Genomic DNA, 27,932 nt, shown 5'->3' with positions numbered 1-27,932 from the left:
CCTCTTTGTCACTCCAGGATGCCGGACGTGGGACAGATGGCTGTTGCTGGAGTCCCGAACAGAAACACGCTTCCAGAAATGCCACAGAGGAAGGCAATAATGGACTCAAGTTCTGTGATCCTGCCCTAGACTCGAGCTGGCTTCTCCTGACAGTTCAGCAATCACCTTGTAGCCTCTGCTCTCTCTCGCACAGCACGGAGAGGATCTGGCCCTCCTGTTGGACTGGGAAGTGTGCCCTACAGGTTCATACATTGAATGCTTGGCCCCTGGTTGGCAGAGCCCTTGGGGGAGGGTATGGCTTTCAGAGTTATACTTGATCCCCAGAGTCTTCCTCATGTTCTGCTTCCTGTCCAGCATGATGAATGTTGCTTCCTCCCCATGCTTTAGATGCCACAACCATACACTGAACCCTCTGGAAAAGAAGTCAAAACAAACACATCTTCTCTTGGCTCATTTTTGTTACATAGCGTGGTTACATGTAAAAGGAATGAGTGCACCTAGCTCCTGGATCCATCCAGTCACCATGACTTCTGGTCCACATCACCCTAGTTAAGATGCTTTCTCGGAGTGTTAGTCGGCTTGCCACTGCTGTCCCAAACACCCGAGAGAACTCAGGGTGAAGGGAGGAAAGGTACATTTCTCCTCGTGGTTCCTGAGGTTCAGCCTCTGGTCATCTGTCCCTGCTGTTGTCACGGCAGTGCACCCTGCTGATCATGGTGGGCAGGAAGCAAAGCCCAACAAGGTTCTGTGCAAATATCTCCTTCAAAGCTGCCCTGCCAATAAGCTAGCTTCCTTCTGCTGGGTCCCGCCCCCTGAGGGCTTTGCTGCCTTCCAATAGCAACATGGCTGGTATTCAAGCCTTCAACACATGGGCCTTTGAGGACACGCTGCACACAAACCAGAGCTCAGAGCCACCCTGCCACTCACCTGAGAGCTGACCCTGCTCTCCCTGTCTGTGTTCGCCTCTGTAATGAAGGGCATGAAGATTGCAGTGCAAAGACACTACAAGAATGTCATCAACCTGTCCTTATTTAAGGACACTTAACTCTTAACGCCAGCCCTGCCTCATTCTGAGGAGACACACTTTCTTTCCCCTGTACAATGAAGCTATAAAAGCTCTCTTCTTTATTTTCACTCCGGCTCAAAGTCAAGCTGTTCCCTGCTAGAAATAAAAACAAGGTGTAGCTGAGGGGAGTGTCGGGACTGCCCAAGAAGCTGAATTGATGGCCCCGATAAACTCCACTCCATTGATCTCTGTACACAAAAAGAGATGCAGAGACGAGACACAAGGCAACCTAGGGAGCCTTTCTGAAGATTTAGCCCCAGATTGGTTTGAGTCATTTCCAAGACAAATTTCTATCAAGAGTTTGATATGAGAGGAAGGGAAGCAGTGGACCTGGTATGAGACCATGCTCAGCTCTGGCTGTCAAGAAAGGAAATGAGTCCTCATGCCCTACAGCTGGGCAGCCCCATGTTGAATTGGCCGTCTTTGCCCTTTCATTGACCTCAACAAATGGACAAGGTTGTTGTCCATAAATGACTCATGGGGCAGTTTGATCTACGAGGTGGAAGGATGGAGAACACCATTCCCAGAACGAGGTCAAAGGAGATGCCAATGTGCTTTGGGGGCGGGGCTTTTCTGTGCTGGAGTTCTGAGAGTGCGGCCAAGAGTGGTACCTGAGCAAAGAAAGTGAGAAGATGACACTCTGGGGTCACCATTCCCGAGGGAGGCTGTCCTGGCCATTCTTCCTAAACTTCCCCTCCCAGCTACGATCAGAATATGGTGTTGAAGTGAATCGTTAGCAGCCTAGAACGTAAGCTCAGGGAGACCTTGTAGCCCTCAAGATCAGCAATACCTGTTGTCCCTTGGGTCTCCTGTTGTCCCTCAGGTCTCCTGCTGTCATTCCAGGTCTCCTGCTGGCCCTAGATGCCAGTGTCCTTACACCAGACATTATGTTCCATGTACCCACATAACATGCACGGTGTTCCTGTGACCTCACTTTGGCTACTTCTAATTTCCAGTGTTTCCAGACTATGTGGACACTCACACCTGTTGGCTTCCAGGATATTGGCCTTCCAGGAGACCCAAGGATGAGGTAATGAGAGGATTCTCACTGGTGTGAGAAAAGTCGAGATGCCGACCCCCCTCTGGCTGGCATACACATCTTCAAAAGCTTCAGAGCGAAGGGACTCCTGCATGCCTATCACTTCTCTCCAGACTTTCCACAGAGCCCCTTGGAGTAAGAGGAGTAAAGGGTATTTTCTTCATTCCATACAGCATGCATGCTTTTGTTCTTTTCCATTGTTTTATTGTTCCCAACAACTGTCAAACCATTCCGTGTCTTTGTCCCTGCTGCATAGATGAAGGAAACGCAGCTGAGGTGGGAATTTATCCTCTGGGGCTTAATTAAGCCTGGGTTCATCTAACTGTTAAGCCCTGCTGCCTGATGCTGCCGCCTTGCTTTCTGTGCCGCAAGAGGTGTGTCCAGGGAGACAGGTGTGTCCAGGGAGACAGGTGTGTCAGTGGCACCAAGGAACCCTGCTGGGAAGCCTCACTCCTAAGCTGCCAATTCTGCATGAGGACTGGAGAGTGAATTTTATGTCTTGCCAGTGTGTTAAAGACCCATGGGCATGGAAGCTTGAGCTTTCCTCCCAGTTACACTACTGTCTTTGACAGAACCAGCCCCAGGGACATTTTCTGCCTTGCATGTGGCCTTGTCACTTGGCCTATAACTGAGGGGGCCAGTGACTGACTTCTAAGCCTCACATACTGACAAATAGACCTAATTTTGACCTATAAGGCAGCCTTGCTCAGGGCCTATTGTATGACTTTTCCCAGGAGGATGTGAGCAGATGTCCAGCTTCCCAAATAGGGCACCAACAGCAGACCACGAAAGCAGTTCCATGACAGCCTATCTTGGTGAATCAGAGGACTCACTGGGGCTACTTACAAGAATGTAGATGACTCAAAGGCAGCTGAATGACCAAAGGACCTTTCCAGCATAGGCGAGGGCATCTTGAAGGTAGCTCTGCAGAAGACAGTCCTTCCCTGCTAACTGTCCACAGCTCATCTAATCTTGGGGAAAAGCTTTGTTACTCTCACACTTTTCTGAGTTGCCCAGCCCTCTAGTGAGTTGTAAGAAACTCTATCCTCCACCCAGAAGGGAAGGCTTCAATTAGAAGGGAATGCTCATAGCTACACAACGGGAGTGCTAAGTAGTCAGATTTGATGATATTGAGAGACCAGGAAGCCTATCGTAGGCTTTCTTGAGGGGACCTTCAATGTGAGATACTATAAGGGGGCAGAAGCATAAGCCCAGGGCAGGAAGCAGAGCACTGACAAACGAGCAACCGAGCAACCGTTGACATGGACAAGGATGACTGGGAACGATGCAGTAGAAATGGAACAAAGAGGTTTCCTCAAGCCACGCCTCCCACCTCCACAGCCTGTCTCATCCACAAAGAACCCCAAATGGTCCACACAGGCACTCTCTCCATTTCCTGGTTGAAACCATTCGAGTTCCATGATACCCTGGCTTTTGCTTTCCCTTTGTTGCTGTTGGCTTGCTTGCCCTCACGCCATTGCACGCTACTGCCATGCACAGCTTATGTGATTGCGACACATTGTCAGATGTGAGCTACATGAAATCCGGACTTGTCTGCACACCGGGAATTCACAGCACCTGGCTCAGTGTTCAGCAGGGCGATTCTCAGAAAGTACAGTGACTGGTGACAGACTTCTGAAGGAAAACTCAGCCTCATGACCAGGAGAGCAGATCCAGCCATGAGCACTGTGCTGGTGGAGACTCCATCAAGACAGGACAAGAATGGAGTCAGCTTACATAATACTCCCAGCTTGACAGGAACAAAATTCCACATCCAACAAAGGGATAATAGCTCAACAGTAGGGGTACTTAGCATAGACAGGGTTTCAGAGACTACTCCAGATGTGGAAAAGACAATGGCACCTGAGATCTTGGAGTTCCAGCCATCTGCACAGAGAAGAATGATCCAGGCAAGGTCTAGAAACAGAATGTAGCCCAGGAATTATTAAGGAGTGAGCTGCTGAGCGCGTGTGATCATCGATACTCTCAGAGGCAGAAGTTTAATTAACATCCTTTCTGCTGATTTTTATCAATGCAGAGAAAGGATCTACCATGCAGATAAGCAAAGATACACAGGAGTGCCGTCAGCTGCAGTGTAAACAATACCCGGAAGCAGTGAGCTCATTTGTTCCCCAACCATCTGAGCGATCTGGAGAGTATGGGAGTTAAATGAACAGTTGCTCAGACAGCAAAAGTCAGCAGGCTCTGGTGGAAAGTTTTATTAGGTGGCTCTGCCTGGTAGATCTGTGGCTGAACAGACCAGATCTGTGGCATCTAGGCTCAAGGAACGGGAGGCAGAGCAGATGCGCTGGGGCAGGAAAAAGTAGGAACGCTAGATTTGTCTGGGCAAGCAAACTGGGGCCCCTAGATCTGCAAGGGCAGGGGACAGGAGCAGGTTCAGGTAGGTCCCTTATATCTGCAGGGGCAAAGACAGGTAGGTCCCCTAGATCTGCAGGGGAAGGTGGGTCCCCTAGGTCTGCAGGGGCAGGGGAAGGTGGGTTCCCTATATCTGCAGGGACAGGGGAAGGCGGGTCTCCTAGATCTTTTGTAATAGAAGGGGTATCATCTAGATTTGCTGGCACAGAAGAGGTACATCTAGATTTGGAGAGAAAGGAAGATCCTTGGGGATCTGTATAGGTAAAAGAAGATGAGTTCCCTAAATCTATCAGGAAAAATGAAGACAGGGTCCCTAGATCTGTCACAGAAGACTGGTTGCCAAGGAGAGCAAGGTCTCTTTGCTGTCCAGCCAAGTCCAGCTTGGGCTCAACCTTTATCTTCAGGTTTCAGGATGAGGAGGCAGTTTTCCATGGGGACTACAGTGTGATGTCCCCCAGAGTACCTATCTGCTCTCATCGGCTGCCACAGCCCTGCTCCACCCTTATCCCCTGTCCACACCGTGGTCCTCCAGGTGGCCAAGTTAAGACCATACTGCTTCTTCTCTACCTCTGTCCTATAAGTCAGTTCAAACAACAGACCCAGATAACAAGAGCAACTGCATGCTAGGAAGAATGCACCAGACCCCAAATATATTACAGTTTTTGTCTTGCTCTCTCTAAAGAACAGAATTCTATCTGTAAGCAAAAACAGAGAGGCTAGGTAACTTACTGGATAAGGTCACCCAACTTTCAACCAAGAAATCTGGTTCTGGAGGCTAAAGAAGCAAATCTGACTACTTACTAATCTATAACCTACACAGAAACATTACCTGTCATGGAACCCAGCATCTCTCCCAGGGTGCGCAGCCCACTTCCTCTGTGTCCCTTACAATCCATTTATGAAGATAAGGTCCAACAGCAAAGAAGAACAGCATTGTCACCTTCCTCTTGTAAGATATTACATGAAAGTTTGAGATTATTGCTTCTTCAAGAACAACTAATCACACTCTTGGCTCACAAGGAGCTTCATTAACGTTAGGGAGAGTCAGAAGGCTCTTCCCAGAGTGCTTCAGTTTGAGAGTGACCTGCCAGTCATGTCTACACTGTGAGCATTTCCAATGTGGGCAGCACAGCCCTTAGAAGAGAGTTTATTTCACCTCTCGTCCTGTGGTTGCTTCTGGCAGCAACCTTCTTTCACAGACCTCTGCTTCTCCAGAGACAACATCCCAAGTCAGAGCAGCTCTCCTGGGCAGGGTCAGGGAAGGGACAAGGTGGTATCTCGGAGTCCTGAGAACACATAAATCACTGCCTCTGCCAGAGCACCTCTGAGAACCTGAGCACACACACACACACACACACACACACACACACACAGATCCTTAGGGTAGGGGAATCTCAGCCCTCTCCTCTTTGTTTGTGTGAGTCAGGGCTATCCTCGTTCCATTTCTGTTGCCATGGCAAGTTCCCTGATTGACGAGCAGCATAGGGGAAGGAAGGGTTTACCTGGCTTATGATTCCGAATTACAGTCCATCATTTCAGGGAAGTTAAGGCAGGAAATCAAGCAGCTAGTCGCATCAAGCCACCAGTCAAGAGTAAGTAAAAAGAGAATAGACGCAGGCTTGCTTGCTTTCTCCTGTCTCATGCAGTTTATGGCTCAGCGCCTAAGGAAAGGAGCTGGCCACGGTGGGCTGGGTCTTCCTTCATCAACTAACAGTCAAGACAGTTCCCCACAGGCCAACTTGTCCTACATAACTCCTCAACTGAAGCTCTCTTCCCAGGTAATTCTAGCTTGTGTCAAGTTGACGGCTAAAAATAACACAGGGTCTCTCACTTCTTCTGCATGCAATTCAAGGAATCCACCTGTCTCCACCTCCCCAGTGCTAGGACTGCAAACACGCTATCACACCAGGCGTTCTGGCATGGGCTCTAAGGGATAGGACTCAGGTCCTCATGTACTTTACTGATTTAATCTCTCCCTAGCCCAAAGGTTTCTCAGTCTTCTAAGGGTTCAGTATTCTCCCATGTATAACGGAACGGTAGCAACTGCTGGAATGTGGCATGAAGATCAAGTGCAGCAGCAAGCTGCAGGAGAGCATATGCAGAGCCCTGGCACACAGCACGGGTGCTATCTGCCAGCCTCAGGGCAGCATCACCAGCAATGCCATCTAGCTGTCTAGCCCTCGCATCCAAGCTCCCACTGTAATGCCCTCCTGCCCTAGGACCATTACATGCTCCCCAGGGTCCTAGTGCCTGACTCCTTCAATGCTACCATCCTGTCCCATCCCTCCCCTGATATTGGCACAGGCTCTCTCCCTCTGGCTCTGGATTTGGGCTCGAATGTGGATCTGTCACAGTAGCTCTCATTCATGATTGTAGAAAATAGACTTACCCTGTGAAGACCAACTCTTGATGCCCTGATCCTAGTGCCTAACATACTTGCCAATCCAAGAGTTAGTGTAGGCTAGTCCCTGAGAGGGAGGGGTATGAACCCCAGGGACACTGGAGAGAAAGGACTCAGGAGTGTCTGAAGGTCCGCAAGCAAGAGACCAAAAGCAGCCATTGCCCAGGGCTCTGCCCTGAGCTACCTTGGAGACAGGCCATAGCGTTTGTTGCCATGGAAACCGACAGATTTGGTACAGGAAGCCTTTTAATCATGCCCACACACCCCTTAGGGTAGGCACTTGCCCTTGGATTCCTCCGTGGCCACTGTTTGGAAAGAACAGCCACTGTGTGAGGAAAGAGCATATTGAGTCTGTCATTGCAACACAAGGGAGCTGAGGGCAGGAATGTGCCTCCACCTGATCTGCTGTCACTGGGGTGGCAAACCCACCTGCCCTCACGGTTCCCGAGTGGCCATTGCCTCAGCTCCGCATGGTGCTCCTTCCCAGCCATTTCCATACTCATGAGTTCAGTAGTGTCCCCTGGGTCACCACCCTCCTCACTCCCCCAGGGACAGAGGGTCCCCTGATCTCTTCTCAGCTTCATTTTTCTCAACATGTTGCTATTTGACTTAAGTCTACTCCGACACACAGACAGCCAATGTGCAGTTCGGTGACTTCTGATACATGTGTGTAACACTGGCTTGCTCTTTTCTAATTTTGCCCCTGGTTATTTTGGGGTTCAGTGGCAAAAACAAAGGGTTTAGATGTTAGAGACAGGATAGGGCCCATATTGAAAACTTCACATTGGCACCTAGTTCACTGCCCATAAGGGACATAGTGACATTCAGCTAAGCAGAAAGGAGGTGTCTTCCCTTCAATCCTGAGGCACTGTCTCTTTCCAACTCAGAAGGGAACAAGGAAGTCACTGCCCAGACCTCAAGCCTCTCAAGGGGTAGTCTTTGGTAATATGCTGGCTCTTTGGTGGTCCACTGGGCAGCTGTGTTCCTCAAGAGGCTGATGTAGTATGATCTCACCCAACGCCACTGGAAGAGAAAGTCTCTCTTGATAAATGAGGTAGAAAAAGCTGTTGCCACTTCTGTCTCTCTTTCCTTTTCTCCAGGAGAGGTGGAACTAGGAGGTTCCCTCTAAGTATCACGTTCCAGGCCACTTCCCTGCCAGAGAGACCACCAAAGGCATCCATGGGTATAAAAGCTATGCCCCCATTTTATTGGAGGCCACCAGAATGGTTATTCCCAAAGGGTATCAGCAAGTTCTGCAGAAATCTATCTTATCTGGACTCCCACCCAGTGTGCTCCAGGAGTCTGGACTGCCTTGTTGCCTTGTGCTTTGCTAGTGTCTGGTAAAAAAAAAAAAAAAAACTCCGTGTTCAAGAAACACTCATTCAATGAAGAAATCCATGAAACTCAGGGACCAACTGAATGAATCCTTCACTGTGACAGTGCTTTGTTCTGAGCACAGGCAGATGAGGAGGGTTGGATCACAGAGGCCATGTAAAGGAGAGGCAGGAGCAGAGGCATACCCCATGGGAAGCCTCCGGGGGGCAGGTACTGTAGCAGTGCAGCACCCCAAGCCTTGATAACGGGTTACTGTTTTCCAAAATAGACATGCAGACCTGGCCCTCTCTGAAACTGGCCAGTCAACACTTAGTGCCGTGGAAAGCAGTCCCTCAGTCCCACGACAGTGACACAAACTGCCACCTCACGGCGGTACAGCACAGAGGTTACCTGACCGAATTCTGTTGCCAGACTGCCTGACTTCCCATCCCAGCTCTGAGTCTAAGGACACCGGGCAGTGTAGGCAGTCTTTCCGAGCTTCTGTTCCCTCCTCTCTGCAATGGAGACTCAGTAACCAAGTGTGTGCCGGTTTGTGCGCACACAGACACAAAACTTATAAAGCATCTTTAAACACTCACACACACACACACACACACACACACACACACACACACACACACCCTTCTCCCCCTTTGTAGGTCCCCAGATCTGCAGCCACCTTCTCCTCAGGCCAGGGACAGCCACACTTGACCATCCAGCACTCAGTAAGTGCTCAGTGAATGTTGAAAGAGCTGAGTTGAACCCTCTCTAAGCAGTGGTTCTCAACCTTCCTAATGCTGTGACCTTTGAATACACTTCCTCCCGTTGTGATGACCCCCAACCATAAAATTATTTTGTTGCTACTTCATTACTGTAATTTTGCTACTGTTGTGAATGACAATGTGAATCTGTGTTTTCCAATGGTCTTAGGTGACCCCTGTGAAAAGGTCATTTGAGCTCCAAAGGAGTCGCGACCCACAGATTGAGAACCACTGATATAAAAAGCCATCCCTTCTAAGCTCAGCTACACAGTCTTTCCTGAAAACCCCAAAGAGAAACTTACTATGGTTTGCAGCTTTAAGGAACATTTAAATATGAGGAGGAAAGGGGCAATGAAGATATGGGGGAGCTCACAAAAGTTAATGAGATTTTCTCACTATGGTACGTGCCCAAATTTTAATAATTATGAATAATAAAGATTCTAGCTGAACCTTAAAGAAATATCCTTGTGTAACAAAAAGGCAGACTTCTCTGTCAGATGTAATGACTTGTTCACCTTGGAAGACAGATATATTTTTTAAAAAACTAATTTAAGGAAAAAAGTTCTAGTTAATTGGTTTAAAATGACATATTAGTGGGGCTGCTAGATCATTCTGGTGCCTATAAGGGATAATTTGTGTTATTAATCCCCAAAATCTCTAATAGAAGGAAGCTGTCCCCCTCCTCAGCAAAAGGGAAACTGAGGCCGAGAGGGTAGGCCTTGGCTGAGATGGGAGAGAGACGCAGGCATCTGGCCCCTCCCCCCGGTCCTGGCCCTGTTCCAGCACTGTGAGGACCCATGGCCTCATAGCAAGGATAGCAAGAGCCTGGCCACTGACTGCTCACCCACTGGGTCTGAGGTCTGGCAGGGGCCGGTCGAGGGGCAGCCGATCACTGAGGTAGGCGTTGTAGCCGTAGTACTGGAACTGCTTCAGGGCCACACGCCGGCCTTCGGGGCTGAGCTCCTGACCCCAGTGTGCAAACAGGGAGGAGTCCGTGAAGGGCTCAGCCTCTGCCTCCTCAGGCTTGGCAGGAGCCTCTGGAGAAAGAAGGGACAAGGAGACAGTGGGTCAGAGCAGAAGCCTGCAGATGCCAACACCAAGCCTTTTCCCTTCCTTCCATGAGCCCTTCCTCAAGGAGTGAGTAGAGATGGGGATTTTCATGGTTCTCAAAGATTCATTCACCCAGGACTCTATCATGCCATCCACCCAATAACTATTGCCTTCAGAGATATAGAAATATACCCAGCAGGAGCTACCACGAAGTGGATGATTATGAATCTGGCATGCTAACACAGAAACGCTGCATTTTCCAGTCTATTCTTCTGCCAAGAATATTGGCCCAGCCTCCTAGGTGGGCTTCTGCTTCTTCCCCAGACTGCCCTCTTGTACCACATCCCCTAGAGTCTTGGACCGGCACCACCTAGACAGAGACGTCCAGACCAAGGTAACAGCAACTTGCTACACACTCTTAGAACTGCTCCCTGGACTCCTGGGGATTATGGAGACATCCCCCTTCAGGTTCAAAGGCAGTTCAGAGTTTTCTAGCGTCTCCACAGGCACACGGAGGGGACGTTTCTGGCTAGACCATTGGCTTTGGGTCTGCCTGGTCAGAGATTCAGATTCTCTTCCACCATACCTGAGCTGTGAGGCCACAGTGAGCACCAGCCTCCCTAAGACCATGCCTCCCTTCCTTCCAAGTGAGATCACAGATCTGAGACCCGTGAGGACTGCAGAAGATAACACATGAAACACTTAGGTGAGTGTATGTCTCCCAGTGAACACATAATCCATGGCAACCGGGAACAGCAACAGGAGTGGGTCCCCTAATCCCTCTTTGATGCCCAGTAAGAGGCCTAGCACAGCTTTTAGGCCAAAACTTAAACTAGTGTCCTGGGACAGACAGTCAGGAAAACCACTTAAAGAAATGACAGTGGACCTGGTGCCCTCTATGCCATGAACACAGAAGGTGGAGCCCAGGGCCTGGAACCGGACAGAGATCTGGAGTAGTAAGCCTGGACCAGGAGGAGTTATAGGGTACCTGTTAGGTCCCCTTGGCTGTCTGTATAGAGCTGTATGGAGATGTATTAAAGAGATCCACAATAGCCCAGAATGGAGTCTAACAAAGGTGTGTTTATTTGGGGATAAAACACAGTTAGTATAGAGATTCACAGTCCTCTGTGGGCACTGGAAGCAGGGAACCAAATCCAGCAGAAAAAAGGGGCATGCAGGCCTTTCACCTGTGCTTATAGTACCTCAGACTATGCCCCAGATGGGCCGGTATCTAAAAGGCTACTGCTGAAGGAGTTCCCACAACACTAGTAGGTATACAACACACCTGAAGACACAGGCTGGAAACAAGGCCAGGGTCCTCAGGTCTTCCAGATCTGGGCACTCCGTCCTCCAGATGGCCACCTACTCTTGAGTCACTCACTGTACTAAGAGCTGCTCTGGGAAGAGTGATTTTGCCTGCTCGCAGAGGGATGCTTCAAGCTCCCAGCATCCCTGGCACCCCAGAGGGCTTCAGAGGCAGGAAATCTGGCATGGTTAAAAGTGCTTGGCAGTTCAGAAAGCAGACCCAAGCAAGGAGATGCAGGGATGATATATATGAGTGAGAAGAGATAGATGCAGGCATAAAGGGACTCTTAGTCGCCCCCCAGACTCCCAGTGGGAGCAAGCATAAGAACTTCTCCTTTGGAGGCTCTGACCACCCACTGGGTTGGAGGTGTAACTCATTAACATCAGCCAAGCCTGAGCCATGGCCTTTTCCTAAACATGCCTACACCGCCCATCATCCTAACTGATCCTCTTCGGACACACAGAGAACACAAGATATGTGCCTGGGTTCACCCAGAAGGAAATAGAAGACCTGAGATGATTCCATCTGGGAGTCCTATCCCTCCCACTCTCCCCTTCACTCACTCCCCCGCCTCCCCCCACACACAGTGGACCCCCCACTGCATCTTATGGGCTATGCATAGCAGCAGGCTGGGACCCACAAGACAAGGTGAGTCATATCATTACCATGGTCTATTGAGGAGCACAGTAGGACCCACACAGGCATTTCTAAGGGGTTTTAAGATGCAGGAGCCATCCCAGTTCCAGAATGCTCCATTCCAGACTGGGGTGCACCTGCACATTCTCCCCATGAGGCCTGCTTGCATGATCTTGAAGGTCCTCGTTATCTCTACAAAGATGGATGACTCATTTGCTCAAACGGGGTGGGGGGGAGCAGTAAAATCTAAATCAGTGAGCCAACTGAATCATATAATATTTAAAAGAAATGGAGTTTTATTGCTCTCAAACGCCTAAATGGATATTACCAAGTAAAATGAGATCAGTTAATGAAAAAATTATGATTCACAATTAGGCCTGTGTTGCATAATAATGTATTACAAACAGATTGAAGGCAGAGGTTACAGCACTGTGTCCCCACCTTGTTATTCGGTATGGGTACAAATGATTGCCACCATGAAACCAGCATGCTCTTAAGGATGAACTAGGGGACTGGGAAAGGGGGTTGTGGTGCAGTTGGTGAAGTTCTACAAGAAGCACTCGAAGTTGATCCCCATGTCAAAAAAGAGCCAGATGTGGTGGCATTTGCTTGCAGTCCCAGATGTGGTGGTATGTGCTTGAAGTCCCAGATGTGATGGCACGTGCTTGCAATCCCAGTGCTGGGGAGGCGGAGACAGCAGACGCTTGCTGCTCACTGCCCAGGCCTTGTAGTCTACCTGCTCAGTTAAAGACCACAATGTGGATGGTACCTGAGGAGTGATACCCGAGGTTGTCTACAGGTCTGCACATACATGTGCACCATGTGCACGCACAGACATGCACACACACAACACATACACCATACACACATGGTGAGCTAAGGGAACTAAGAAAGCAATATTTGTCCCATTTTTATATTAAATATTAAGTTAGCATACAAATAATATGTTACATGATGACATTTTCATACGTATACATCAATCTACTTTGTTCTTATCCTCCCACACCCCCAATGCCCTCCTCAAGTCTCCCTTCCCCACCTTTGACTGAACCTCTTTCCCCTCCAGACAAAGCACTTTTTTTGTTGCATATGCATTCTGGTACCCTCTTTTTGCTCAAGATCACTTCCTGCTTTCCCAGAGCCCTCTTATGTCCTGCAGTACACCCTGTATATAAATTTAAATCCAGACCCCACATTTGAGAGGAACATGCCACATTTGTCTTTCTGAGCCTGGCTTATCTCACTTAACACAATGACCTCCATCTCCAAACACTTTCCTGATATGTCATGATTTCACTGTCCTTTACAGCTGCAGAAATGCCAGCATGTGCGTGTGTGTACATGCATGTGTGTGTGTGTGTGTGTTTCTTTATGCCCATGAGTATTCAATCTGTCAATTGAGTGAACAGGGCAGTAGCAGAAAATCCTGGGAGGAGACAGAAGAGCACTGCCTGCCTGCAATCCGATCTCCGCCTCTCACAGTGTTGCGGGTATAAGCATGTAACCATGTGTGACTTCTTGTGTGGGTTCTGGGGATTTGAACTCGGATCTTCATGCTTGCACAACAAGCATTCTTACTGACTGAGCCATCTCCTCAGCCCACAATATGTATTCAAGCAGCTTTGTTCTGTGCTAGGCTGATGGTTGAATAATGAAACATAAAGATGAACCAGACATATTCTCCATGCTTGTGGAACAGCTGGCTTAGTGAAATGGCAACACAGAAAATTTGATCAGTGTTCTGACAAATGGCACACAAAATGCCATCAGGTCCCTGGAGAAAATGAACAGCTTCCAAGATGAGAAAGTGCTTGGGTTAGACCACAAAGACCAAGTGCAACCCATAAGATCACTTCAGGAAAGGGTCCAGAGGAGGAAGGCACAGTGAGAGCCAAGACGCCAAAGCAGGGGCAAGTGTGGTGTCATGCTGAGGGCCTGGGGACAGATGCTGTGCACAGGTCCACAACAGGAAAGCAGATAGTGAGGAGCATTTGACGCTAAGGAACTTGGAACAGAGCTCACTCACTCCCCTCCTGACCACAGCCCCATCTGCATCGTGGGCCAGGACCCACTTAGGGGAGGTAAGTCTTGGAAAGGCCAGAGAAACTTCTAGAGGGCCTGAGCTTGTGTGGACCAATTGCTAAGCTGTGGGCATACTTTCACAGGATAGAGATGACTCTCAAGAATCCCCTCTGAGTGTCCCTCTTTTCCTCACAGCTTTGGGCTTTTTCTCAGAAGCCTTCAGATCTCTTGGCCAGACAGAAATCTGGGTACAGGCTTGGTCTAGTTGAGAGCCCTGGGTCCTGCTCAAAGCCAAGCCAGTGCCTCTATAGTGTGGTTAGAACCTGTGGCTTGCCAAGTTCTTGGCAAATGTGTATATTGTCAGTCTGTTTCCTGAGGCAGGATCTCACTGGAAAGCCCTGGGTGGCCTCACACTCTAGGACCTTCTGTCTCAGCCTCCCAAGTACTGGGATTCTGGGTGTGTGCTGTCGCACACAAGAGAAAATAGATTCTATCTCTCCACTATCCCTTCATACACAGGCCCCTGTAAACAGAATAATGAATTTCTAGGGCACTTTCTCAGCTTGGCAGTTCATCCACAGCAATGCCCAGTCCTCACTGTATATATCTTATTTTCCAGAACATTCTACCACTGGTCATATAGCGCATACAGGAAATGTTATAACATTATTTCAGAGCTGCACCCACAGAACCTGACACCCACACATGCAAATCTATCCTGTCTCCATGCTGATTCTCTGAGGCAAGGGAAAAGTGGGGAAGGGAAGCAATTGAAAAACTCTGAGCCTTAGATAATCTGTCAAGCACCAGGAACACAGGTGGATGCCCTGTTGAGCCTTTTGAATCTGGCTTTGTAGCTAGGCCCTGGTCGTGCTGAGAACCCAGGACAGACAGACAAGGTTGGATCTCTGAGTGATGCACGCCTTACAGGGCTGCCCAACCCTGACTCTCTCTGACTGTACCTTTCTCCAAGCCCACATCCCTCGAGAGCCTCACAGTGGGAAGACATTTGCCAGCTCTTGCTATAGCTGCAAGAGAAGCAGCTTTCTGGAGAGATTGCAAGAGAGCTTTGTAGCCCAGACCTCTTCTTCAACAGAACCCAACACCCATCTCTGCTGTCTGGATTCCGGCACAGGGCTCCCAGTGCGTAGCTGTTGCAGGAGGTCAGAGTAGCTTGGAGTCAGACTACAGTGCTGAGGAGGCAGACAAGGCCACCACATGGGATAAGGCTCACACCAGAGTGCTCACCAGTTGTCATCTAGACTACATGGCAGGCTTTCTGGGAGTACAGCTTTGCTTCTCAGTGCTTGGCTGGACTCCTGAAGGATACAGATGGAGCTTTCTTGTTCCTCTGATTTTCCTCAGGTATTAGTGGCTCTCTCGCTAGCGGAGCACACACTAAGAAGGCTTTGAGAGCGAGTGAGGAGTGACCCAGCTTTGCCCAGAGTCCAAGTCCTCAGTCACTGCTGTTTCTGTTTAGCCTCAAGTCCTTTTCAGAGCTGTGGTTGTTGGAGACTTGGTGACAAGACCCGGAGACAGAAGCAACAGGTGACCAAAATTCTGAGGACATGATTTCTAGGCACCGGGGTCTTGTGTTAAAATTTATCGGGAGGATACTGCTCCTGTCTCTTGGTCCTCCTCCCAGACATCTCTTGGACTCTTGTTTCCTCACTCCTGGGCCTGTCATTCATGGCCTCTGAGCAAGACCCAAAGGTTCTTCAAGCCTGTTTCTTTCCCTTGTGGATTGGAAACACCTGCCCAGGTGCTGTGGGGGAGGATGCTGTGACTTTGGCTTTAAATCTGGGACTGGAGAGGTGGCTCAGTGCTTATAACACATTCTGATTATCCAGAGGACCCAAGTTTGGTTCGCAGCATCTATGTTGGGTGGCCCCCAAATGTCTCTAACTCCAGTTCCGGGGGATCAAGCTTCCTTTTTACACCACTCCCTGTCTTTAAAAACAATTTTGCTGAGATACAATTTGCATATCACGATGTTCACCCTGCTTAATGTCCAATTCAATGATTTTTAAAGAAAACTCATCTTCAGCCCCTAAGACGCCTCTGCACATGCTTTATTTGGAATTAAAAAGCAAAGGGCTAATTGAACGTCTAGAAGTGAGCAGTTGCTCAGCAGCTTTCAGCGAAGCCCTGTGTGCCTGTTCCCTGCTGGGAACAGTTCACCTATTCCCCTACAAACCTAGATGCTTGCTGGGCCTTTCAGGGAAACCTAGACAGGGTTTATAGTTCTTCCCATTATCGCCCATGAGGACAAGCTTCATGGGCTACCCAAGGAGAAGTGACAGGTGCAGTCAGTGTCCGGACCCTTCCTTCAACACAGGTCCACTGTGCAGCCCCCCTACCCCAAAGCCCCAGCCTGGGACGTGGTCTCCACTTCCTCCTGCTAACACTCAGCCTCAGGTCCAAATCCCAGCCTTGTTTTGGGCCCAGATGAAGCGAGCGACGCCCTGAGCCCTGTGGCTATAAGGTCCCATGTTTACTAGAATTCTGGAAATGCGAGTGTGATGGGGTCTCACTGAGCTAAAACCAATGTGTGGACAGGCTCTTTGCTCCTAGGGGCTCAGAGAAAATCTACGTCCTGCCTTTTCCAACCTCCCTAGGCTGCCAGATTCCTAGCGCATGGCCCTCATTCCATCTTTACAGCAGCAGGCCTTCCTCTTCACAACACACTGGCCTCTTCTGCTTTCTGCTTCCCCACTCCCTCAGAACCTTCCAGTTACTCAGGAATGCCATCTGCTCGGGATGCTTCCAAGGTTAAGGTCAGCTGGATTAAGCATTTCACTTTCATCTACAGCATGACTTCCCCTTTCCACGGAGGCCGGAATGCCCATAGATTTCAGCGATGCACACAGGCAGGTTTCTGGGTAGCCACCATTCTGCTGACACAGTCAGGGCTCAGTGGCTTGGCCCCACCTCCCTCCACTCTAGAGAAGAGGATCGAAGACTATCCCAGGGCCTCAGTGAGGCAAAGGAACCCTAGAGGATACTTGTTGTGTCTACTGCTCACTCGACCCCAGCATCCACATTGACTGCCCAGTGCAGTTGGCAGGAGTTGGGCAGGGCTGCTGTCAGTCAGCACAAGGTAGAGGAATCAGGGCTTGCATCCTGGGAGGGAACCAAGATGTGAGTGTACAGCCCCAGGCAAGTAGGCTGGATGTTAGAGGGTTTCCAGGCCTTAGCTGGGGTCCTGGGGAGAAGGATGGGTGGGTTTATGTGTCAGGCAAGCTATTGGATGGCAAGCTCACTCCAGGGATGGGACAACAGCTTTTTCCTGAGTTGTCCTGACTGAGTTCTCCCACCCCTGCACGGAGGGATTCTGAGTACAGGTATGGCTGAGCTCACAGTCAAGATATCTAGCACAAGCAGGGGCAGTCAATACTTGGTGTGTGCACAGTCACAGACAAGGAAACAGAGTGCGCCAGAAATTGTGCACAATAAAGTTGCTGGCAAAATGCTCAAATTTCCCCTCCAAGCCGATGAAATAAAAAGTAGATGCAAAAAAAAAAAAACTCATTTTAGGGAGTGGCGAATAAATGTATCTTTGGAACTTGGATTTATGAGTGCCATTACTTACTTCTTTAAAACCACCCTTTCCTCCTAGAATTCTGCCGGCGAGATATAATGAACTCTGAAGCACACACCATCATTCTCCTTCCTTGAGAGCTGACAGCCAGGAGCCGAACACCCAGGCTCCTAAATATACACCTCACGTTCCCACATAAAGCACCCAGTGTCCGCACATCAATTTCTGGGGATGAATTTGCTGGATCCGCCCTGCCGGCCTTTGAGGGCCACACTTCTCCTGATGGGGATTCACAGATCCATCTGTGGGAGAAAGATATGGGCCCCACAGCCAACCCTTTCTCCACACAATTCTCTCTGAAGTATTGGGACATGCTGCAAAAGGAAGCCTGCAGCTCTGGTACCCAGCCCCAGAGTCTTCTATTCAGGAGTAGGAGAAACTGTATTCCATGTATTACAGATACTACTGAGGCTGTGGGCCCAGGGTCTCACTATGAACATCATGCGGTCACACGGAAGGGGTAAGGAACACCAAGCGGGAGCCGTAGGCCTGCTCTCTAGCCCTGACTCTCAGCCCCACTGGGCAGGGCTGACAGGCCATCCCCTTCTCTAGGTTTCTGTTTTCTCATTTATAAACACAAGGTTATAACAATATCCTTCGTATCCTAACATGTCACTGGCTCTAGCTCACACAGACACACGGACTTCTAGCTCAGTTCCTCGTGCCTAGAGAGGTTAAGGGACTTAACTGAGCCACACAGTTGGAAGCAGTGGAAGCCAGAACTAAAGCTCACCAAGCTGCTGGATGCCTTGTTCCTTGGTGTGTGCCTTCTATCACCCACAAAGACCCTGCAAAATAGCTGTGGCCTCTGATAAATGAGTAAGTATTTCCAATATGTCTGAGACGGCTAGAAAAGAGCCTACACCAAGGGCAATCTGTCAAATTTCTTTCTGCCTCCAGAGCTCCCCAACAGGGCAGATGCCTGTGCCCAGATCTTACAACTGCTGGCAGTAAGGTGGGCCTTATCATGCATTTGGGAAGGGGCTGAGGATCACTACCGAGGCCCCAGAGCTACTTTGCCCCATGTTGCACTTGCTGGCTATACACACGTTCACAAATGTGTACATAAACTTACGCTTACACTTGCATATGCACACTCTATACCTCCATGCACACACAGGCATGAACCTGAACATGTGCACACATTCATGCAAACACACATTTCCACATGTATACATTCATACGCATGTTTACATACACTTGTGTATGGACATGCTCTTATGAGTATACTCATGTGTAGTACCACACAATATATATGAACATACATGCATATATATCCTCACACATACATGTGCATACTAGCATACATGTATACACAGGCACACAGTTATAGCCTGCAGTACTTCTCAAAGGCTTAACCCAAAAGCAGATTCTCCTGTTCCTAGTGCCCACTCAACACATGCAGCAAGATCACCAAAAGCCAGCTACTGCAATGAGCAGACAAGAACACCATAAGTTTTAAAAAAATTCAACTTAAGCTGAAATATTTTGGGGCTGTACTCTAGCTAAACAGTCCACATCTGAACCGCAATGTGCAGTTTGGTCTGAGTCACAGCCTGGTGAATCTGGGGTTCATTCATATGTCCCTGGGTACCCAGCCAGGGCAGTTCAGGGATGAGCTGGCCATGACTCCCAACAGCTTCTGTCCATTGGACATCAATGTATGACATTTCTCAGTCATAAATCTCCCAGCCCAGCAGCCATGGCTGAACTTCAGCATGGAAAAGCAGATTTGTCTGTGACAGGCTTTGAAGCCACGTCAAAGCAGCCATCAAAGGAAGCAGGCATTTTCAAACAAAATCCATTTCTCAAGCATGGTAGCAAAAAAAAAATATTTATCACATGAAAGATGTGAAACCTGTATGATGTCTTGATGCTGTGTTAGTCATGCAATGTGTACCCCCTGGAACGTCTGCAAAAGCTGCCATGCCTGTGATTTTGAAAGGGGTGGGAGTGTGTGTGAGTGCTTTTCCTCTAGCAAATTCTTAATTTCCCAACCTAGCCATGCCGCCTGGGCACCAGAGGCTGAGGAAGGAAGCAGACGCAGCCTTCAGTCACACAGGCTCAGCCAAGGGCTGCACAAAGGATCTGTGTAAGTCTGGGACACAGGGAATGGGCCCCGTGCTTATCTGCTTCTGTCACAGTGGACTCTGAAAGGCATCTGTGCTGATTCGTCTGCACAAGGTCAGACAAGGCTGCGGCACTGGGTTTCAGGATTATCCACAGTCTACACTTTCTTCCATTATTAAGACTGTGCTCTACAAATGTTCTCTCTCTCTCCCTCCTTCCCTCCCCCCTCTTTGTGTGTGTGTGTGTGTGTGTATGTGTGTGCACTCTCGTGTATTCATGTGGAGATCAAACATGGACGTCAGATGTCACTCTTAAGGTGGCTGCCATCCACTGTGTTTTTGTAGACACAAACTCTTACTGACTTGGGACTCATCACATGGGCTAGGCTGGCTAGCCAGTTACCATCCTATCTCTGGCCCTCTGGAGATGGGATGACAAGCAAACTACCATGTTCAACACTTCACTGTAAGTTCTAGGGCTCAAACAATGGTCCTCAAGCTTTCAGGGTAAGAGGTTTAACCAAGTGAGCCATCACCCCAACCCTTCGAGTATATTTCCAAAGTGCACTATCAAGCACACCTAACACACACACTAAATCATCAGAAGGCAAACTGCTCACCCGTGAGAGCTAAGGTCTTCCAGACTCAGAGCTAATGACAAGTTCTTTGCTCAGAGAGCCTGCAGATCTCACGTTCCCCTTCTACACCCTTCTTCAAGGTTGGGGTTGGGCCAGAGAGGGTGCTCTGATACACAGCCTTAACAACTGCTCTGTGGGTAGGAGACATGGACTTGGGTTTCTTGTCCTTTCACCTGGGTGGTGGCTCAGACAGCGGTAGAATTTGGCGCACTGGTGAAGACACCCTGGCTTGGGATACATTTTCTGTGTATCCTTAGACAGGAAAAAATAAGATTCTATGCCTTTAGGGTTATAATAGCATGAGGCCTGCTTCCCTAATTCAGAACTGGCAAGGTATAACTCTGTAGAGTCAGCGTGGCCCAGAAGTGAAAGACAGGACCTCTGAGACGCTCTGCCTGGGTCTGGAATGTATCTTTACCCCCTCACCATTTGTCTAACCTGCCATGAGCCTCTAAACCTCTCCATGTTTCAGTTTCTAAACGTGGGAAACTTGGAGTGGTTGTAGAAACTGCTTCCTGTGGGGTTTCTAGAGGGAGTGTGTAATTTAGCAATAGAACCTTCATATTCTCCATGGGCATACATTAATCGTTAAGTTTTGTAACTGTTACTGGTCAAATGTTGTGCTGGGAACTGAGGATGGGAAGATGAGTGAAGGTGCGGGGCTTCTTGGGATGACTGCTTGTCATCTTCTAATATTCTCCACTGCATCTGCCATAGAGTAATTTAGAATCGTAGGCAGCTCCTCCATCCTTCTAGTAGATTATGTGAATCCAGAGGCTGCCAGTGCCCTGGAACGAGTATCCTAATGAGGTCTTTGCAAGGTCTGCCCCTAATCTTGGCCCCTATCCCTCTAGGGGACAATGGGAAGTCAGGAAAGCCCAGGGCATGGGCATCCCGGCTCCTCGGAGTGGGGTCCACTCTACCCAGACTGACAATAGAGGCAGGAGAGTTGGGTAGGTGGGAAGACCTTCCTGCCAACTGGTCTGTCAAATATGCATCCTAGGGCCATTATTAGAGTTAAGATCTTAAATGTCCCCCAGAAGCCTATGAGTTAAAGGGCTATCCCACGGGGTGTTCCACTGAGTGGTGCTGAGGACATTCAGATGATGATGTCTTGTGGGAAAGTCTCAGGCCTCAGGACTGTCCTCAGTGGTTCCTGTGGGGCCTCAGCCCCTTTCCTCATGCTCTCCTTTGCTTCCTAGACACACGATGAGTCGCTCTGCTCTGACATGCATGTCCACTATCACTGTGTTGTTGCCTGAGGCCTAAAGCAATAATGCCACCATTGGGGTCTCCAACACTATGAGACTGAACAAACCTCTCTTTGTAACTTGATTTTCTCATGTAATTTTAACAGCAGTGATAAGCTACTAACACACCCCTGTGGCTCTATGGTTCTGCAGGAAAGTAGATACATTCCTCATGGCTTGTGTCCTGCTTCTCAAGGTTGCCTAGGATTCTGGTGCTCATGACCCAGTAGCTATGGCATGTCAGAAACCATAGACGTCAAAGAAAGCTGAGTACTAGCACAGCATGGTCAGGGGACTGAGAGTGGTCTAGCAGTGACAAGATGCTATTTGAACTTGTCAAGTAGGGGCCCAGACCACCTCATGTGCCCAGCCACTCCACTTGTCTCATATATGTAGCACTTGTACTGTGGACTTCAGAGAGACTGTCTCCTTCCTAAGCTCCTTGCTTCCTGCAAGGCACCAGACAGGAGACAGAACTGTAGGACAGCATGTAGGACCAGGGTGCATGCCACCCAGGGCCTGCCTTCTCCTGAGTCCATCCTGCATTTCTGGGCAAGCTTCTGCTCAGCACAGTGGGCTTGGAGGTCTCCCAAATGCATCAGTGCCACACCCAGAACTAAGGGGCCCAGGAATCCCCTCCCACACCTGTCAACGGAGGCTGTGCTTTTGTTTCCCGGCTCCCCAGACCCAAATAATCACAAGAAACTGTATTAATTACAACACTGTTTGACCAATAGTTTAGGTATTCCTAGCTAGCTCTTACTTCTTAAATTAACTCATTTCTATTAATTTGTATACCACCATGAGGCTGTGACCTAATGGTAAGATTCCGGCGTCTATCTCCTCAGACAGCTATATGGCGTCTCTTTGACTGCACCTACTCTCTCTCTCTCTCTCTCTCTCTCTCTCTCTCTCTCTCTCTCTCTCCCTCTCTCTCTCTCTCTATATATATATATGTATGTGTATATATACATTCATATATGTGTACATACATATATACACACACACATATATATATACACATATATATGTGTGTGTGTGTGTGTGTGTGTGTGTATGTTCAGATTTCTTACCTGGTTTTATTCTTCCCTGCCATAGGCCAAAGCAGCTGGTAACTTGCTGGTAACCATTGGTAATAAAACATATTCACAGCATATGGAGGGGAATCCCACATCACACACCAGTCTCCAGCTTGGCCTCTTGGCCATAACTTACAATAAAGAAGTTTATTTCCTTTACTGTACTCACAGCACACACATACGCACAAACCCCTCTACATGAAAAACAAGTTTGCAAAACAATCTTTAGTTTTACTATGTGCTAATCTTCATCATCAGCTTGACTAGATTTAGAATTGGGTTGTCTAGGAGGCATGCCTCTCTGGGTGTGCCTATGAAGGCGTTTCCAGAGAGGTTTAACTGAGGAGGTGTCGGTGTATGGACTTGATGCAATCTAGAATCACCTTTGGAAGAGAGTCTTAATGATGGCTGTCTATACCAGGTTGGCCGGTGAACATGTCTTTGGCAGACTGTCTTGATTACAGTAATTGTCATGGGAAGACCCGGCCCACTGTGGCGGCACTATTCCCTCCCTGACTTTGGGTCCTGGACTGTGAGTGCAGAAAGTGGGCTGAGCAGTGAGCATGCTCACATTCACCCTCTCTGGTCCTAGCTGTGAATGTGATGTGACTAGCTATTTGAAGTTCCTCCACCCTGACACCCCGGTTTGGATGAGCTGTAACTGGAACTGGATCTAAAGCAAATCCTTTCTCTCCTAGGTGGGTTTTTGTCAGGGTATTTTATACAGCAGCAGCAGCAACAGATGGAATAGATTTCTCTGAATGAGAGGAGGAGCATCCTATGGGCTGGGGCCCCAGGATGAATAAAAAGCAAAAAGCAAGCCCAGCACCAGCGTCCACCAGAGATAGATTAGATCATCAAACTGTAGCCAGAATAAGCCCTTCCTCCTTTAAGTTCCCTTTGTCAGGTAGCTTGTCACAGCAACAAAAAAGTAGCGGGTACACTATATATGACAGATCTGAGACCTCCTGTTTTGCTCTGGAATATTCTATTAAGAAAGAGGAACACTGGTTGTGCACTAGTGGGTATTTGATTTCATAACCCTTTGATAGGCAATGACCGAATTTTGAAAATCACGGATCTAGATCAGAATGTTAAATCCCTGCTCTCCCTTCATATTACCTGAAATTTAACAAATAACTATCACTACTGTAAACACTAGCAATGGTCATTTGGGATGATGTTATTGCAAAAAGGCACATGACCTCTAACTGTCCCAGGATGCTGATGTGGTACCCCTGGGAGAAAGGAGGGTCTGCCACAATGCAATAAATATATCTAGGATAGTGATTTTTTCTTAGACAGTAATATAGCCCAGGCTGCCAATAAACTTGGAATCCTCCTGTCTTAGCCTCCTGTGTTTTGCTGGGATCACAGGTAAATACCATCATGCTCAGCCCAGTGCAATAGGTGACCCCTGAGAGAAGTTAGGGGTCATTTTTTATAAGGATGTTCACAGATCCATTGGACATCCACTATAAGGACCCATTCACAGATTCATGAGAGACTGGACTAGTAGGCCTTACAAGGGATTTCTAGAAGATTCAGGATGGAAACTATCTTACCGCCTGGGTGTCAGAGCCCTGCTTAATAGCTACATTGTGCCTTTGGCTATAAAACATGAGAAATGCATTTATTATCTCTGAGCACAGAACAGCATCTTCCTAAAGGGTCCAGGAGGCGGGCTATAGGTAGGCATCCCTGTGTTCATGCCAGCCATGTATGCTGTGTGGGTCAGGGACAGAGAGAGGACCTGCTGGACCTCACTGATATGCAGACAACCATCTCAATAGTCAGGGGTTGCAGCCCTGTCACAGCTTCAGCTTGTACCCAACTTGAACCACTGAGCACCCCAGGAGCAGCCCTCTTCTTACATTGGATTCTGCCTGTAGCTGTCAAAACTGGTCCTTCACAGCTCTTTCATATCCAGAGGCAATGTGATCAAGGCTCATCTCCTAGTTTCTGCCAACTGTCACTGTGCACAACAGAAGCCACTATACTAAGGTGACAGCCCCATGGAGACACAGTGAAGGGAACCACCTTGTGGGTAGAGAAAGCCCAAGGTCCAGCCAGAACACACAAACACACACACACATATACCTGTGCAAGCAGGACACGGACAGATACTATTCCTGAGCTAGAGCCAAACCCAGGATCTCAACACAGCTGCGTCTTAGAGACAGCAGGGGACCAAAACAGCCAAAGGTTAATGCCCAAATCCATCCTGACCCAGCCCTGAATAAATCAGTCAAGGTTTTCCACCTTTGATTTATTTATCTCCCCGGGTGACTCTAACATACAGCCATGGTTTAGGACCACTGGGCTGAAGGTAGTGGTTTCTGACTCAAGTCTGAGAACCCACCTCACAAATGCATTAAAAATGTGGACTACCCCAGCTGTTCCTCCCCTCCCTGAAGAGTTATTCTCACCCCAGCATGAGAGCAGCTCCTGCCTGATCCACAGGACTCAGGGTTCACTGTCAACACCTCAGTCCCAACAACAGTCATGGCACCTCAGTGCCGCATCACCCGATCTGATATCACCATTCTTAGCTATCAAAAGTCTATTCTAGAAAAGCATGCTACCTTCTCTCAGACAGAGTAAGATGCTGTCATTTCCTTCCTTCCAGGAGCCCTTGGAAATTTAATAACTTGTGACTGCAAGGTCTGTTTTCTTCACCTGGGCATCATGGCATTTCATCTCCCCCCTGGAGTTTCTAAACTGCCTCTCCCCCGCCTCCTGTCTAAGCCCAATACAAAGGGTTTTCAGACATCCTTGTATATAAAAGAGAAGGCTGTGCCGTTGCCGGGCTAACCTGGTCCCCGGACCCCAGATGCTCAGTGCTGACCCTCCTCCTCCCTGCCCTTCACACTCTTACAACGGCCAACTCTTGAGAAGCCCTGTCCTTTCTCTCAAATGTTTCTGTGGGGTGTTCTACAGAACACGCTCTGAGGAACAGCGGAGAAAGCCTGCTCCGCCCTGCTACAAGGCTGCAGGAAGGCTTCCTGGGAAGGAAATCTTGATCAGTTGAAGGACTGTGGGTCTCAGAGGTTCTTCACGGAGCTCTGCTCTCATGATTTACCATAGGGAAGAGTCTTAGGAAGGGGGAAGGGATTTTGAAATCAAGGTTCCAGAAATGCCCTCTAAGCAGCAGCAGCCTGTCCCCATAGAACATGGCGTATTCTTTAGGTGTGGGGCTAGAGGGAGGTGACACAGATCATTGCAGGAGGGACAGAGAGACATGTTCAACTGTCTCCCAGACTCCAGAACCCTCCCCTTCAGGATAGATGGGCCGACGGCTGTGCTGCTAGAGAAGCAATTGTTGCTGCCTGACTATCTGCGAGGTCAGCAAACCCGGCTTCTTTCAGCCGCACGGCACTGAGAGGCTAAGTCTGGGGAGATTATTTTGGGGACGGCTGTGGCCAAGAAAAGCTGTCTGAGTTGCCATAAACACAAAAGGACCAAGGCTGCTTTATTGCCTTTGTGAGGGTTTCAGACGCTGCAAGGCTAATGAAGGCCCTGAGCCGCACTGTCCCAGACTCTGAAGAGACTTCAGAAGGAAAAGATGAAAGGTGGGGTGCAGCCCTGACAACCTGGTCCTCATTAAAAGTGACTCCCATGCTTCCTGGCAGCAGGCAAGCTTCAGTGTGCACAGCTCCAGGCCAGTGCCTTCTCAGAGGCTCAGGCTGCTCCCAGGGAGCACAGAGAAGGGCCTAGGAGACAGGGCCCCCCGATGAATGACATCTCTTCCTAGGCCAGCAAAACGGACACCTCAGATAGCCAGCCACAACAGCTCCTCAGAGTCCTGGTCCCACCAGACACCAGCTAATTACCAGAGTCTACTTTGTGTGAGGGCCCTGGAAAGCAGATGGCTCCAAGTTTAGCAGACCAGGGTTGAACTGCTAGCCTGCCACTCACAAACCGAGGCCGAGCAAGTTCCTGACACACTCGTTACTCAAGCAGCAGAAACAGGATAAAAGAAATGTCTACCTCCTAATGGTTGAGCAAAGACATTTTTCATGTGCAATGCTTAGCACTGCATGAGCTGTGGAAAGCGTCCCATCACCATTGCAGCCTAAGATCCCTGTTCCTCTATGGCACATGGCAGCCTAGCACACTGAGAGACCCAGGCTGAGCATCCAGATGCCCACTGAGTCCCTGCACGGTCCTCTACCAGCTACAGGCTTAGTCGCATTTGTACACACTTCAAAACCTCTGGCTCTTCCTCTGAGAAAATAACATGATAACTATACTTACCCTATCTGCTACAAAGTGTTTGGGTGGAGTATAATAAGTTCCACATGCAGGCCAGCACGTCTGTGGACCTCTTGACTTGATGCAAGAGAGGCCTAGCCAGTCTGTCAGTAGGATAGCACAGGTACCCTGAGGGTTGATCTTATAATAAGGTCCCTTCCCCAGAGCACATCAGAATCCTGCTCTATAGACCAATGGGGTGTAAGGTCATTCAAAGCTCAGCTGCAAATCTCCAGAGCAGAGCCAGGAAGGATGTCTCACCTGCTGGCCTCAATTTTGTTGCCTTGAGGAGGTCTTTCTCAGTATCAACACAGAGGTCTAAGAACAGGATAGAGCAGGATTCCCTGGAGGGTCCCCTCCTACAGAGCTTTCCTTTTTCTGCCAGGCCCCCGGTCCACTTCTCTAGGACATGTCAGTGACTAACCTCTGGCTTGTTTTCTGTTGGATTCCTGAGAACCATGCAGGCTCCACAGGGAGGCTGGGAGTTCTGGGGGTAACGTGTGTCTTGGTCATCTTGGGGCCAACAAATCACATCTAGAAAAGGCTCCATACACCTTGTTGACTCAATGCATCGACATTAACCAAGACGGTGTTTATAAAGGCTGTGGTAAAGAGAGAAGGCTTGTAGAACCACACTGTCCTTCTAGTACTGTTGCCACAACTGACCACCACAGGCCGGGTGATTTGTAAAGAGCATAAGGCTGGCCCTTGAGAGGGCACCCTGCAGGGAAGGACTTCCTACAGAATCCTGAGGCATCGCGTGGGAAAGGGCATCATGGAAGATAACTTAAGTATATTTTATAATAGACTCACTCTTGGGATAACAGACCCATCCCCTCCACAGCCTGCAAATGAACGAACAAATCACCCACCCATGAAACCAGAGCCTTCGTAGTCCACAGCCGCCTTCTCAATATCACTGCTCTGGGTCTCATGTTCTCCACAGTAACTTTTTGGGGAGACATTTATATCTAACACATTCTAAGCAAGGGAACTGAGGCTTAGAGGTTAAATATCTCATGTAGGGATTCTCAGTAGGAACATTAGGCAAATAGGATTTTATCCCTGGA

At 48.9% G+C, this 27,932-nt stretch overlaps 1 protein-coding gene across 1 annotated transcript in view; it reads right to left on the bottom strand.

Moving 5' to 3' along the window:
* Galnt18 (polypeptide N-acetylgalactosaminyltransferase 18) overlaps positions 1-27,932 on the bottom strand; it is a 308,794-nt gene that overhangs the window by 136,720 nt on the left and 144,142 nt on the right. The window contains exon 2 of the mRNA XM_050125905.1: positions 9,802-9,994. Coding sequence (XP_049981862.1) covers positions 9,802-9,994 — 193 coding nt within the window. The remainder of the gene's footprint in view (positions 1-9,801; positions 9,995-27,932) is intronic.

This window comes from Alexandromys fortis, unplaced genomic scaffold, assembly GCF_014885135.2.
Source record: "Alexandromys fortis isolate MF-2015 unplaced genomic scaffold, M_Fortis_MF-2015_v1.1 scaffold_250, whole genome shotgun sequence".
In the NCBI taxonomy this organism is placed as follows: Eukaryota; Metazoa; Chordata; class Mammalia; order Rodentia; family Cricetidae; genus Alexandromys; species Alexandromys fortis.
This window is presented reverse-complemented; position numbering and strand designations above follow the sequence as displayed.